Consider the following 15,189-nt stretch of genomic DNA (forward strand, 5'->3'; position numbering starts at 1 on the left):
ATCAAAGCAAAGTGGGAGGAAGAGTTGGGAGAGGTTATAGAGGAGGGGGTCTGGTGTGAGTTGCTCAGGAGAGTAAATGCCTTTACCTCATGTGCGAGGTTAGGGCTGATACAGCTGAAGGTGGTATATAGAGCACGCCTCACGCGGGCGAGGATGGGCCTATTCTTTGAAGAAGTAGAATATGTGTGTGAGCGTTGCGGGGTGGGGGGGGGGGGGGGGTGAGGGGGGGGGCGTTAATCACGTCATATGTTTTGGTCCTATCCAAAGCTAGAGGATTACTGGAACGAGGTTTTTAGGGTACTTTCCAAGTTGATGCATGTGAAACTGGACCCGCGTCCCCAGGAGGCCATATTAGGGGTGTCGGATCTGCCAGGGTTGGAAACGGTTGCAGAGGCAGATATCGCCTCGTTGATCGCCCAAAGGCGGATCCTGATGGGTTGGAGAGCAGCCTCTCCACCCTGTGCCCTGGCGTGGCGGGGGGACCTGTTGGAATTCTTGACTCATGAGAAGGTTAAGTTTGAAACTGAGAGGATGGACGGCCGGTTTCCACAAGTCACGGGTATTATTCATCATTCATTTTCAAGAACTGGATAACATCGAACATTAGTTGGGGGAGGGGGGGGGAGGGTTGCGGGAAGGGGGCTGTATGTATTAAGGGTGACTATGGGTAATCCCTGAATCATTTTTGTCATTCGTTTGTGTAAACATGCGGGCTAATGTTTGGGGGTTGGTGAGAGGATGGGATCGTTGTTATTGTTATGGGGATTGAAATATTTGTTACTGATTATTGTTTATTGTTGTTGGGTGTAAATTTGGGAGAAAATGTGAAAAAGGAGGAGAATTAACATAACCAAGAAAAAGACTGTCAGAGATCCCAGACATTGTCCTACACGGTGAATCCAGCCGACTGCAGTCCAGTGCCACCGTGGTTTGCACGCTTGCCTCAGAGCGCCATCCACCCGGGTTCAATTACAGCCTCGGTGTTTGTCCGTGTGGAGTTTGCACATTCTCTGGCACGGTTTCCTCTGGTTGCTATGGATTCCGCCCACAGTCCAAAGGTATGCATGTTGGGTGGATTGGCCATGATTCTTTACCCCTTAGTGTCCAAAAGGTTGGTTTGGGTGGGGGAACGGGGATAGGGTGGAGGCGCGGGCTTATATAGGGTGCTCATTCCAAAGGCTATGGCAGACTCGATGGGCTAAATGTCCTCCCTTCTGCACTGTCGGGATTATATAATTCTATGAAAGATTTTAACTTGCAGGCGATTCTGACGTGCGATTTCGGAACAATCCAGGAGGAATGGCACAGAGAGATTGGCTTCTGACATGCAGCTTGGGTCAGTGGGTGTGAACAGTGGTTGTGAAATAAAACACAGACATATTCGGCTGCAGGATAGGTGAATCTGTTCTCTGGAGCACCAGGTTGGAATGGGACAGTGGAATATTGCTCTCGACTATATCTGGAAGTGTTCAATAGAGTGGACTGGGACACACAGATCTCGTACAGCTCAGGGTTTTGTTACGAATCTTTTTCTTAGCACTGCATTTCTCATATTTATAAACAATTGTATCGATACATCACATTTTTATTCCCTGCGTGAATTTACTTTATTGTAAAGAGAGATTTCTTTTGTCTTTCATTTAATTTCATTTAATTGACCCTATAAACATTTCGCCGCACTCTGGATCGATCTACAGTTCCTCCCGCCTCAACCCCCCCCACCCGCCTTTCTAAACATCTATCACAACGCCTCTCAACCTCCGCCGTTCCACTGAGAACAGATCGGGCTTATCTCACCTCTCCTCATATCTAATGCCCTCCATACCAGGCAACATCCTAGTAAACTGTTTGTGTACCCTCCCCAAAGCATCCATGTCCTTCTGGTAGTGTGGCGACCAGAGCTGTACACAAATGAGGCCTAACTAAGATCCTGTACAGCTGCAACATGACTTGCCAATTTTTATATTCAACGCCCCGACCAATGAAGGCCAGAATGCTGGATGCCTTCTTGACCGCCGTATCCACATGTTGCCACTTTCAGTGATCGGCGGAGATGCATTCCCAGATCTTTCTGCCTGTCAATAGTCGCACGAATTCTACCATTACTCAGTAATTCGCACATGCATTTGACCTTCCAAAGTGCATTATCTCAAACCTGTCCAGATTAAATTCCATCTGGCATTTCCCTTGCCAAGACTCCAACCAGTTTATATCTTACTGTATCGTCTGACAATCCTCTTCACTATCCGCAAATCCACCAATGCCTGTGTTGTCTGCAAACTAACTAATGAGACCAGCTCCATTTTCCTCCAAATCATTTATATACACTAACAACAGCAAAGATCCCAGAACTGGTCCCTGTGAAACGCCGCTTGTCTCAGCCTTACATACAGAAAACCACCCTTCTACTGCTACGCACTGTCCTCTGTGACCAAGGCAGCTGTGTATCCAACTTGTAAGCTCTCCTCTGATCACATGTGACCACCTCTTGTACCAGTCTGCCAGGCGGTACCTTGTAACAGGCTTTATTGAAGTCCATGTATACAACATCTACTGCCTTTCCCTCGAAAACCCGATCAAATTAGTGAAGCAAAACCTCCCTGTTCGGAGTGGATTAGGAAACATTCCAATAACTTATCAAGTTGATGCAAAGTATACAATAATAGACACTGACATGTAAAGGATTGCAGGTGGTACTTGTTGTGATGATAGAGTTCTATATGTAGTGCGTTCAAAGAAAAATAAGTATTTTGGGGGAAGAAGCAGTACTGGACTGTGCTGCAGTGACCAGTATGGTTAGGCTCCAGGTTTTGACAGGAGTTAGTTTAAGATAATGACACCTCATTCGATAGAGGCCTTAACAAAGTTTCTGGGGAAACATTCAATTCGATGGTTCTTATGACACAAATGAGTCAGCCAACAATGCAACAGACTGGAGAAGATACACTATTCACAGGATGGCGAGATCGTAGTTACAAACAGATTCCGAGAGTATGGAAGGAGATTCGGACCTCGAAATTATGAGGACTGAAACGCATTTAGTACCAAGAACAGTAGGAATGACATGGAGAATATTAATAGGAAAATGACCACCTGAAATGCCCAAGGAATGATAAATCGATGTTTTCGGTGTGACACTCAATTTCATTATGCTTTCAACAGGTTATAATAGTGTTTGAAGCTAAATGTGACATGGAAAAGTCGGAAGAGGCAATTGATAATGACCAGAAAGAAGGCATGGTCCCATTAACGAGCAGTTTTACTCAGATAATGAAAGTGTTGGTTGCAGAATCCTTCAATTATGCCGTATTGATCAGTAGCTGCACATCAACTGTGTGTGGATTGACTGGTTAACATGTCACCTGGACTCTTTGAATGCTGAAAATCGTAACAAGGTTGAGAAATTTGAAAGTTTCACAGTTTCAGGTTTGGGGATAGTGACCTGAAGTCACTGAAAACAGTGGAGATACATTGGAATATTGCCGGAGTGAATATTTTCATTCGCATAGTTGTATCAAGTGAGGTACATTTGCTTCCGAGCAGACCGTCGATGAAGAAAGCACACATGAAACTGTATTATGAAATAGGATAAGGCAACAGTTTTTGCAAATATGGAGGACTTGCAATTTACACAGTAATCACTCCCAGTGAGCCAGCGGATACAGACAGAGTGAGGCATATTGAAGAGTGAGTTTGGGAGCCGCGAATTTGAAGCTCGGTGGAAATTCGAGGATGGGTGGCGTTTTAACCCTTGGTTTGTTACACTCAAATTTCCAGAGGGTGGCCTTGACCTGCTGCAGATGAGAAGCCCTTCATATCGGGAGCGAGCTGAGCAGGTGAAATCCGGAGCGCAGTCAGAGAAAGTCAGTCGTTCACGATAAACCGGGTGACTCACATCCATAACCCTTTCATTCCTAGGCTCACCCGAGTACATTCTGAGCTATACTTTGTAAGGTAAGAGTTTTGTTTTGTGTTTTTTCTTCTTCTCACACTTAGTAGAGAGTAGCAAGCCGGGCTCAGTCTTCTTGACCAGCAGTTAAGTCATTGGCTGGTGACAGGTAAGTAGTTTTTCCTTTCATTTTTCGCTTGGCATTGTTGTTGTTGTAATTTAACTTAAAGGTTTAGATATGGCAGGAGATCCCAGACCCGTCATGGTTATCGTGTGCGATGTGGCAGTTCAGGGGCACGTCCACTGTCCCTGGCTCTTTCGTGTACAAAGTGTGTCCAGCTGCAGCTCCTGTTAGACCTCTTGAAGCCTCTGGAGCTGCGGGTGGACTCACATTGGAGCATCCACGATGCTGAGGACGTCGTGGATAGCAAGTTTAGCGAGTTGGACACAGCTCAGATAAAGAGTACTGCGGGTGATAGGAAATGGGTCACCACCAGCCAGAGGATGAGTTGGAGGGGCGTGTCCCCTGATGACATCTCTCTCCAAAACAGGTCTGCCGTTTTGGTATCGTTGAAGGAGATGGCTCACCAGGCGAAGGCAGCAGAAGCCAGGTTCATGGCACCGTGGCTGGCTCAGCTGCTCAAGAGGGCATGCCAAAGAGTGGTAGAGCTTTAGTGATAGGGGATTAGATTGTGAGGAGAGGAAACAGGCGTTTCTGCGGACGCAAGCGAGACTCCAGGAAGGTATGTTTCCTCCCGGGTGCAAGGGTCCTGGGTGTCTCAGACTGGCTGAAGGACAATCTGAAGAGGGAGGGTCAATAGCCAGCTGCCGTGGTGCATATAGGCAACAACGATATAGTTATTTTAAAAACGCGATCAGGTAATACATGCTGTGTTTAGGGACTTAGGAGATAAACTAAAAATGAGGCGCCCAAAAGTACTAATCTCAGGATTGCTATCCGTGCACGTGCTAGTCAGATATAATGGATGTGTGGCTTGAGTGATAGTGCAGGAGGGACGAATTCAGATTGTGGGGTTATTGGAATTGGTTCTGGGAGAGGAGGGTATTGCAAATCGGACGGTTAACACATGGACATACTGAAATCATTGTCCCAGGGGAGTTGTTTACAAGCGCTGTTGGGGTGGGTTTATACTAATGTGGCAGGGGGATGAAGGGCTCTTTGAGGGAGAATCAACATCCGGCATATGGGAGGCTTTCAATTGTCAGTTGATTAACATTCAGGACCGGTTTGTACCTGTGAAGATGAAAGATAAAAGCAGCAAGTATATGGGGCCTTGGATAACGAGGGATATTATGAACTTTGCCAAAAAGAAAAAGGTAGCATGCGTAAGGTCTAAATGGGTAAGGGCAGTTGAAACCCTTGCAGAATATAAATAATATAAAGGAAGTAGGAAGGAACTTAAAGTAGGTGTTAGGAAGGCTCAATAGGGCCATGAAATGTCGTTGTCAAATATCATAGAATCATAGAATTTACAGTGCAGAAGGAGGCCATGCGGCCCATCAAGTCTACACCGACCCATCGAAAGACCACTCTACCTTAGCCCACACCACCAACCTATCCCCACACCTCCACCTTATCGTCGTAACCCCATCTAACGTTTTTCGGATACTAAGGACAATTTAGCATAGTCTTTACATCTTTGGACTGTGGGGGGAAGCCGGAGAACCCGGAGGAAACCCACTCAGACACGGGGCGAACGTGCAGACTCCGCACAGACAGTGACCCAAGCCGGGAAACTAACCTGGGAGCCTGGAGCTGTGAAGCAACTGTGTTAACACTATACAACCGTGCTGCCCTAGGATTAAGGACCTCCTAAATCATTTTATACACATGTAAAGAGCAAATAGGTAGACAGAGTAAGGGTTGGTCCATTCAAAGATATTAGAAGGAATCTATGTATGAAATCAGAGGAAATCGGCGAGATTCCAAATGAACCCTTTGCCTCAGTGTTCACCATAGCGAAGGACTTGATGGATGAGCAGCATCGGAGAGGATGTAGATATTCTGAGTCATGTTGCTATTAATAAAGAGGATGTGTTGGGCATCTTAAAAAGCATTAACTTAGATCAGTTCCCAGGGCCTGATGGCATCTACACAGAATACCGAGGAAGGCCAGGGGTACATATCTGGGGCCTTGGCAGTAATCTTTATATCCTCAATGGCTACAGCTGAAGTTCTAAAGGACTGGAGAGTAGCCAATCTTGTTCAATTTCTTTGAGAAAGGCAGTTGCGATAATGTGGGAAATTATACGCCGATGAGCCTTACGTCGGTGGTAGGGAAATTATTAGAATAGATTCTGAGAGACAGGATTTAGTCACATTTCGAAACAAATGGCCTGATTAGTGGTGGAAAGCATGGTTTTGTGAAGGGGAGGTCGTGCCTCAGTAATTTGATTGGGTTTCTCGCGGAAGTAACAAAGACGATAGATGAGGGAAAGGCAGAAGATGCATGGACTTCAGTTAAGCCTTTGACAACGTGCCTCATGGTAGGCTGGTACAAAAGGTGAAGTCACATGGGATCAGAGGAGAGCCGCCAAGTTGGATACAGAACTGACTTGGGCACAGAAGACAAAGATTAGCAATAGAAAGGTGTTTTTCTGAATGGAAGGCTGTGACTGACGGCATTCCACAGGGATCAGTTCTGGGGCCTTTGTTGTTCGTGCAGTCGTATAAACCATTTGGAATAAAATGTAACTGGTCTGATTAGTAAGTTTGCAGGTGACATTGAAATCGGTGGAGTTGCGGATAGTAAAGGGGATTGTCAGAGCGTACAGCATGACATAAACTTGGGTGGAGAAATGGCAGATGGAGTTTAATCTGATCAAGTGTTATGTAATGCACTTTTGAAGGTCCAATGTAGCAATTACACAATAGAACAGTGGAACTCTTGCGAGTACTGCCAGGCAGAAAGATGTGGCCGTGCACGTTCACCAATCACTGAAAGTGACAACGCATGTGGATAAGGTGGTCAAGAAGGCAGAGGGCATGCTGCCCCTCATCGGTGGGGGGGGGGGCATTGACTATAACAATTAGCAAGTCATGTTGCAGCTGCACAGGGCCTGCTTTAGGACTCATTTGGAATATTTGTACAATTTTGGTTGCCACACTACCAGAAGGATGTGGATGCTTTGGAGATGGTACAGAAGCGATTATCCAGGATGTTGCCCCGTATGGAAGGCATTAGGAATGAGAAGATGTTAGATAAATCGGTCTATGCTCACTCGAACGACGGAGGCCGAGAGGCGATCTGAGAGATGTCTACAAGATTATCAGTGGCATGGACAGAGTGGATAGTAAGAAATAGCAATCACTGGCCAAGTATGTCTCAGGAAACATTGCTTTAAACTGGACACAGCAAATATCACTCAAGGTGAGACCAAACGGCAATTGAAATTGATCCCGGTAATATACTACAATGATATACTGAAATAACTGAAACAAATCATCACAACTATTTTTAAAATGGATGCCCTAAATATCACTGAATTCGCCACAGTGCAAAAAGAAATAAAAAGGCCAAAGAAAATGCATCAAACTTACGCAAGAATTACGACAAATTCAAAAATCAAATCCCACTGATTTAAAGGAACAACCAATTATCAATTCAATTAACCAGAACAAAAAACAGGTCCAGTTACCAAGACCAATGTCACTTTCAATCAACACGTTTATGGTGTTGAATCAGTTCCAGATTTTGTATGAGTTTACATCGCACCGTAGCACAGTTGTTAGCACTATCCGAGGTTCGATTCTTGGCTTGGGTCATTGTCTGGCGAGTCTGCACTTTCTCCCCATATCTGTGTGGGTTTCCTCCGGGTGCTCCGCTTTCCGCCAACAAGTCCCAAAAGACAAGCTTCTTCGGTGAATTGGTCATTATGAATTTTCCCTCAGTGTACCCGAACAGGCACCGGAATGTGGCGACTAGGGGCTTTTCACAGTAACTTAATTGCAGTGTCAATGTACGCCTACTTGTAGCAATAAAGATTATTATCATCTGAAATAAATAGTCACAGATAAACGACTTTATTAGAATGACTGAATTCTCACATTCAAAGACATACATCCCAGACTATAATAGCACAACCCAGAGAGAAGGCCGCTAACACTTCGAATGTCATTACCGAATATTCAGAGCCGAGTGAAGGACATCTCAGTGAAACAAGATGAGATCTGGATATGGGACTGTGGGCTTTTGAAAGGAAAAACCGCATTTCTGGGAGAAAAAGTTGCATTTTATAAGTTAACTGATATGATCAGAGTTATTCAGTCCTTGGAACAGTCATTCACTCAATGCAATAAAAATATGTTGTCACAGCACGGATTGAAGTCAATGTCATACCTGTTCAGATGTTGAAATTAATAATAACAATTTCAATAATGTTGCAACCTCAATGTCCCTGTGGACTTGCCGCATGATATATATTAAGGGCTTTGACAATTAAAGGTGAATACCCAAGATTGTCGGCAGCAGGAGGAGACGGATCAATTCACACAAAGATGCGTGATATATTTGGAATTATTGATCAAATATATTATGTGATCCTTGCCACCATTGGTGTTCCTGGTAAGTGATATACTGATTGCAGTTCTTCAATTCTGGTTGTGAGCTTCCCTCTGTATTTTACTCTGTGACTTTAATGGTACCAGCCTCTGTCGTTCGCACCGTTATTCAGGCATTCGATTAGTAATTAACATTTTGATGTCACATCTCTCGAATTGGTTTTAAATGCGAATGTATTCTGTTCGCCAGTTGATAATAAACTCAATGGCTCTCTGAAGTATCTGACTAGTAATTTTCTTGGGATATTGTGCAATTTTGAATTAGCCCTCGGGACAGCAAATCTAGTACCAGTAAGTATCTATAGCAACTCAGTAAAGAGGAGGCCATTGGACAAATCTCTTACCAGTATGTATCTATAGCAACACTACAGTAAAGAGGAGGCCATTGGACAAATATCGCACGAGTAAGTATCAATCGCAAACCTGTAGTAAAGAGGAGGCCATTCGGCAAATCGAGTCCGCATCAATACTCCGAAAGTGCATCCTACCTAGGCTCACTCCCTCCCCCTATTTCCCTAACCACACCTAATCTGCATATTGTGGATACTAAGGTGCATGTGTTTTAGCATGGCCAATCCACCTGATCTGCACATCTTTAGACTGTGGGAGAAAACGGTGGCACTTGGAGGAAACTCACGCAGACACGGGGGAAAACGTGCAGACTCCGCACAGACAGTGACCCAGCGGGGAATCGAACCTGGGACCCTGGCTCTAAAGTGCTATGTGCACATCCATCATTTCAAAATAATACTGTCTGTGTATCACTGTCGTGATCACCGCCCAGTCCATCACACAAACCCGCCTCCCGTCCATTGACTCTGCCTGCACCTCGGGAAAGCGGGCAGCAAAATCAAAGAGCCCTCCCACCCGGGTTATTCTCTCTTCCAACCTCTTCCATCGGACAGGAGATAAAGAAGTCTGAGAACACGCACTCACAGATTCAAAAACAGCTTCTTCCCCGCTGTTACCAGACTCCTAAATGACCCTGTTATGGACTGAACTGATCTCTCACGCATCTTCTCTAATGTGTAGCACGACACTCCGGATGCTTCACCCGATGAATCTATCTATTTATTAACATTGTGTCTATTGTGTGTCCTATGGTTTTCATGCATGTTACAATCTGACTGGACGGTAAACAGAACAATACTTTTAACTGTACCTCGGTAGACGTGACAATAATCTAAATCTAACTGTAGTTATGTACCTTCCCTCAGTCACCATGCATTGCATGGGGTATCTGTGTAGAATTGTACTGAATGTGGGTCACTCACCAAAGTAGGGCTCCGAACCCCAGTGACCAGGTACTGGAGATCCTGAATGATTCTCTCAATATAGAATAGAACTCAATGTGGTTCACTCACCAAAATGTTATTAATCTCAATAAAACTGTTGATGCAAATCACCACGTATTACTGCAAGGATCTGTGAGTATAGAAGTGTAGTGAGTTTGGGGTCACAAACGGGAATAAAAAAACTTCGACTCCTCTCCATTGTCGAATCAAACTGGTTGAAATGGATACAACTTCTTATGATTATCATTTGGATTGTAATATTGAGAACGGTCTGTAATCCATCAACACTGTTGCATAACCAAGTTTCTGTGTTTTTTGACATTTCCTTTTTCACTGAATTTGGATGTCGATATCCTCTGGCCTTCAGAAGGTGGCGGTGAGTAGCTTTCTTGAACAGCTGCAATCCATGGGTTCACTTACAGGATTTTAAATCCATGGAACTAAAGGAACGGCGATCGAGTTCTAAGTGAAGATGATGTGACACAAGGAGGGAGCCAGCAGGTGGCGGTGTTACTCGTGCATCTGCTGCACTTGTCCTTCTAAGTGCTGGAACCCGTGAGTTTGGGATGTGCTGTCAACTGATTCTTATTTAGTTGCAGCATTGAATGATGTCGATGTTACAATCTTCAGCCATTTTGCGTTGGCAGTGCAGGAAGTCAGCAATAATTTAATGGATGGTGAGTGAACCAGTGCTCCACATGATTATGGATAGTATCATGCTTCCACAGATAGTGGTGAGCGCCTTGAACGCGTTGTCAGGAGGCGTTGTGAAAGCAGATATATTAACGGTGTTTAAAAGGCATCTTGACAAATACATTGATACAATGGATGCAGAGGGATACGGCACAAGGAAGTGCTGAGGGTTTTGGTCAAGGGTGTTATCATGACCGGAACAGGCTTGGAGGGCCGAAGAGCCTGCTCCTATGCTGTATTGTTCTTTGTTCTTTGGTCACAGTGTTGTTGTGAGTAGAGCATTTCCAAGAGAGTGTTGCCACTTTTGACTTGTGCCTTGTAGATGGTGAACATGCTTTGGGAGGACAGGAGGTGAGTAACTCGCTGCCAAATTCCCAGCACTTAATTGATTTTAGTGGCCACAGTATTTCAGCGAAGGTGGTGCCGTTGAATATGAAGGGAAGCTTGTTAGCCCCTCTCTTCTTGTAGATGATCATTTCTTCGCAGTTTTCTGGTGTAAATGTTAATTCTGTTACTGTTTAAAATCTTAGCTCGATGTGTTTTCCTTTCTTCGTCATGTGTTATTAATGCCAATTCTCTAGTGAGGAAAACCAATCAGACCCTTAATATCCTAGAATTATTTGCCAAACTTGCTGTGCCTATAAATACAGCACCTAATGTTTAGTTATCCTGAAATGTCGTTACCACTATAATGTCCACCCTGCCTCGTCATACATTATTAAACTCATCATTTATTTGGTGGTATTCTTTCTCTGTACTCACCAAAACTTCAATTGAGATTGTCTGGAAACGTTGACATTGTGCTTTATTTCCCTCTTCCCTGTTGTTCATATAAAGTTTAAAAAAGTGATGCCAGCTCTGATCCCTGTGTAAAATAACTTTCTCATGCTGTACATCTGAGAAGAAGCCTTAAATGGAAACCCCCTGTTTCTGCTTTTGGAACCAGCTGCCTATTAATTCTGCTGCATTTCCCCTAACTCCACTTGTGTTAGCTTAGTCCTGCATCTCTATGTGGTACCATATCAAAGGACTTTAGAAAAACAGTGCGTTTTGCGTTCGTCATACTGATCTACTTTACAATATTAGTTCAATAAACTTTGACAAGTAAAGCCAGCATTTTCGAATGAGTGCTAAATAACTTTTAAGTGTTTAGAGATGAATTTCGATTATGTTTTTGAACAAGTATTCTATTAATTTCCTTCCCACTGACGCTGTGTTAACGGGTCTGCAGTTATTGACATTTTCAATGTAATATTTTAATGGATGAGCACAGTAAGAAGTCTGACAACACCAGGTTAAAGTCCAACAGCTTTGTTTCAAATCACTAGATTTCGGAGCTCAGCTCCATCCTCAGGTGAATGAGCGGCACTGTGGCACAGTGGTTAACACTGCTGCCTCACAGTGCCAGCGACCCAGGTTCCATTCCGACCATGGTCTTTGTGGAGTTTGTAAGTGTCGCTGTGTCTGCGTGGGTTTCCTTCGGGTGCTGCGCTTCCCTACCACAGTCCAGAGATGTGCAGGTTAGGTGGATTGGCCATGATCAATTTCCCCTTGTATCCAAACGGTTACGTGGGTTATGTGGATCGGGTGGGGCCACTTCAGCGAGGCGGTGCAGAGTCGATGGGCCGAATGGCCTCCTTCTTGACTAGCTATTCTACGACTGTATGACTTCTCTAGTTCTCACATCGCTGCAGTATCACTGCCGGTCTTGATAGGCGTATTCACCTCTCAATCACACCCATCAAATCACACCCATTATCCTCACCCCTTCATTTTCCTGTGAGGCTGCAGGAGATATATCGCGTGTCCGCTTCTACCTCCCTCACTTTCACTTTCAAAAGGTCCACAAACATTACCAGTTCAATCAACTTGAGTAATTGTACTTGCTGCTCAGGCCATTGCCTTCATGTGTTGAGAGCCATTAAAGCATAGATTGGGAGACCACTTTACTGAATTCCTTTGTTCAGTTGGCAAGAATGACATCGTGTTTCAAACTCTTGTCTCCCTAATTCCACATCCCACACATTGTCTCACCTCCCTACACTCCAAGAATGAAGTTTTGTGAAGGGCACCGCCTTATCTTCCGATGAAATAGATTATTGGTTGCCGAATTACAACACTGAAAGTACCAGTTTTAGTTTATAACCATTGCTCCCGTTTGCAGTAGGTCTCGTGCCTGGATCGGTGGATAGTTCAATCAGGAGTCACTGGGAGTTGCGGGAGTCTGCATGAAGTTGGGGAATTCTCTATTGGTACACACTTGATTGGGTGATCAACACGTGGAACATACCCACAATTCTCCTTTGATTCCTGGGCCTTGAGAGTTGGTTCCTCTTTCCCATGCTCCTCTGCTACCTCTGTGTTCTTCGGTGTTACACTTCAGAGAGCGCGTTATCTCTGCACCCGGGGGATAGACGGACAAAACCTGAGTGTTGGCTAAGTTTTGAGTTGGGAATGGAAGAGTCACATCAAACAACAGAGTTGTGAACATGCCCTCAGTGTGTCTGGTTCTGCATTGGATCCGTGTTGGAGGTTGGGGAGGTGACATGACAGCAGGTAAACGGTGTGGTCCGGAGGATTTTCTGAACCAGAGTCGGATTTGGTAACAGAGCAAGGGGCTGATTTTAACCTGTGTTTCCCTTCGGAAGTGGGTCTGATCTTCAACGGCGTCTCCTCCCGGCGGAGGTCCCATGTGAGGTTCAATTAAGGAATGTGGATTCCACGCAGAGAAGTCTTCTCCAGGGGAAGCGACGATCCTGGGGTCGCCTCCACCGACCCACTGACGTATCATCGCCTGGAATGTATTCAATCCCGGCGAATTGACACTGTTGGAATTGGACCGGACTGTGGGAGGATGATCGGACCTGAGAAGGATGAGCACATGTTGAGATTGGGTAGACATAAACGGAGAAGCATCTGATTCTGGAGGGACCCTGATGCTGGGGGTTAGTTCCCTTTCAGAGGCAGGTTCCAGATGCTTCCATCTTGGAGTGGGTATGTGGGCGTTGATCTTGGGCGATTCCAATAATGCGGGAGCCGAGTCCGATCCCTTCCAGCGGCCAATCCCAGGAAGAGTGTGATGAATGGCGGGGGAAATGGGGCCGGTCTCCATCCGCTTTCTGTGCTTCGTTGGTTGATTATATGGGACCCAATGGGGAAACCTGGCTCACCTGATTGGAATTCATAAAATAAAAATTATGAATCATTTTACGTTCATGTTAACCCGTGTATCGTCCTCAGCACATACTTTCTTGTTGCTATAATCCTACCCATATGTCTGAACCTGATGCTCAGTCTTTTGCTTTCCCTCTCTCTTCCAGTCAATTTACTGGCGATCGTGATACTTTCCCGCGGAAAGTGCGGGCTCTGCACTTGCACCACTCGCTATCTGGTGGCCATGGCGACAGCGGATCTACTGGTCATTGTGACTGAGGTCATATTCTATCAGATCAATTATTATTATTTCCCCCGTAATTTGCTGGACATAACACCTGTGTGTAGTGTTACCATTGTCCTCACTAGTGCAGCCACAGACTGTTCTGTCTGGTTCACTGTCACTTTCTCCATGGATCGATTTGTAGCCATGTGTTGCCAGAAACTAAAAAGGAAATATTGCACCAAGAAAACCTCGGCTGTTATTCTATCAACAACTTGCTTTCTGTTCTGTGTGAAAAGTGTCCCCTTATACTTTATATATGAACCTGGAAAGATTGTCGATAATGTACCTTGGTTCTGTGCTGTTAAGCCAAGTTATTATACTGAGCCTGGGTGGGTGATGTTTGACTGGCTTCTGATCGTTTTAACCCCATTGCTCCCATTCGCTTTAATTTTGTTGCTCAACTCTCTGACAGTCAGACACATTATCGTGGCCAGTAGAGTGCGGAAGGGTCTTAGGGGTGAGATTAAGTCAGAGAATCACTGTGACCCGGAGATGGAGAGCAGGCGGAAGTCTATGATTTTACTCTTCACCATATCTGGCAGCTTCATACTTCTGTGGTTGTTGTATGTTATAGAATTTTTATATTATAACATCACGGGGATAGATCCCCAGGATTACAGCGATTCTGAATATATATTTCAACAAGCGGGATACATGCTGCAGAATTTAAGTTGCTGCACAAACACCTTTATTTATGGGGCGACCCAGTCCAAGTTCAGAGAGCAGGTCAAAAGTGTGGTGAAATATCCGGTAACATCAATTATTCAATTAATCAATAAACATAACGGCTGAGATTAGTCCAGAGGCGGGTCTCGCTGTATGCAATCCATGAATGGAATAGTTATCTACACTCTCCGAATAGAACCACGTTATATAAGCCTATCTGTCACAATTATATATTTATCATTGTGACAGATAGGCTTATATAACGTGGTTCTATTCGGAGAGTGTAGATAACTATTATTATTAAGAGAGGGATGCACTTTCTGAAAATTGGTAACGGCAGGAGAATGGGATCAAAAGGGGGCAGAAGGAGAATGAGAACATGTCATTCTGGACAGGAGGGGAACCAGCTGCCACACAATCTGGAATGAGCCAACATTAAGGGCATTTAAAAGTTTATTGGATAAACATATGGATGATAATGGTATAGTGTAGGTTAGATGGCTTTTGTTTCGGTGCAACATCGTGGGACGAAGGGCCTGTACTGCGCTGTATTGTTCTATGTTCTATGAGCCTCCACTGTTGGATTCTCAGCATCACACGCCTGAACAAGGAACAGGTGTCGGTG

The 15,189-nt window shown here is 44.7% G+C and overlaps 1 protein-coding gene across 1 annotated transcript; it reads left to right on the forward strand.

Moving 5' to 3' along the window:
- The first annotated feature begins 2,993 nt into the window (after nt 1-2,993).
- LOC140397087 (probable G-protein coupled receptor 139) lies at nt 2,994-14,690 on the forward strand. The gene is made up of 4 exons (XM_072486121.1): nt 2,994-3,053; nt 3,163-3,316; nt 8,356-8,475; nt 13,780-14,690. Exons 1-4 carry the CDS (start codon nt 2,994-2,996, stop codon nt 14,688-14,690), a joined length of 1,245 nt encoding a protein of 414 aa, XP_072342222.1.
- The last annotated feature ends 499 nt before the right edge of the window (nt 14,691-15,189 follow it).

The sequence above is a fragment of the Scyliorhinus torazame genome, chromosome 20 (genome assembly GCF_047496885.1).
Source record: "Scyliorhinus torazame isolate Kashiwa2021f chromosome 20, sScyTor2.1, whole genome shotgun sequence".
In the NCBI taxonomy this organism is placed as follows: Eukaryota; Metazoa; Chordata; class Chondrichthyes; order Carcharhiniformes; family Scyliorhinidae; genus Scyliorhinus; species Scyliorhinus torazame.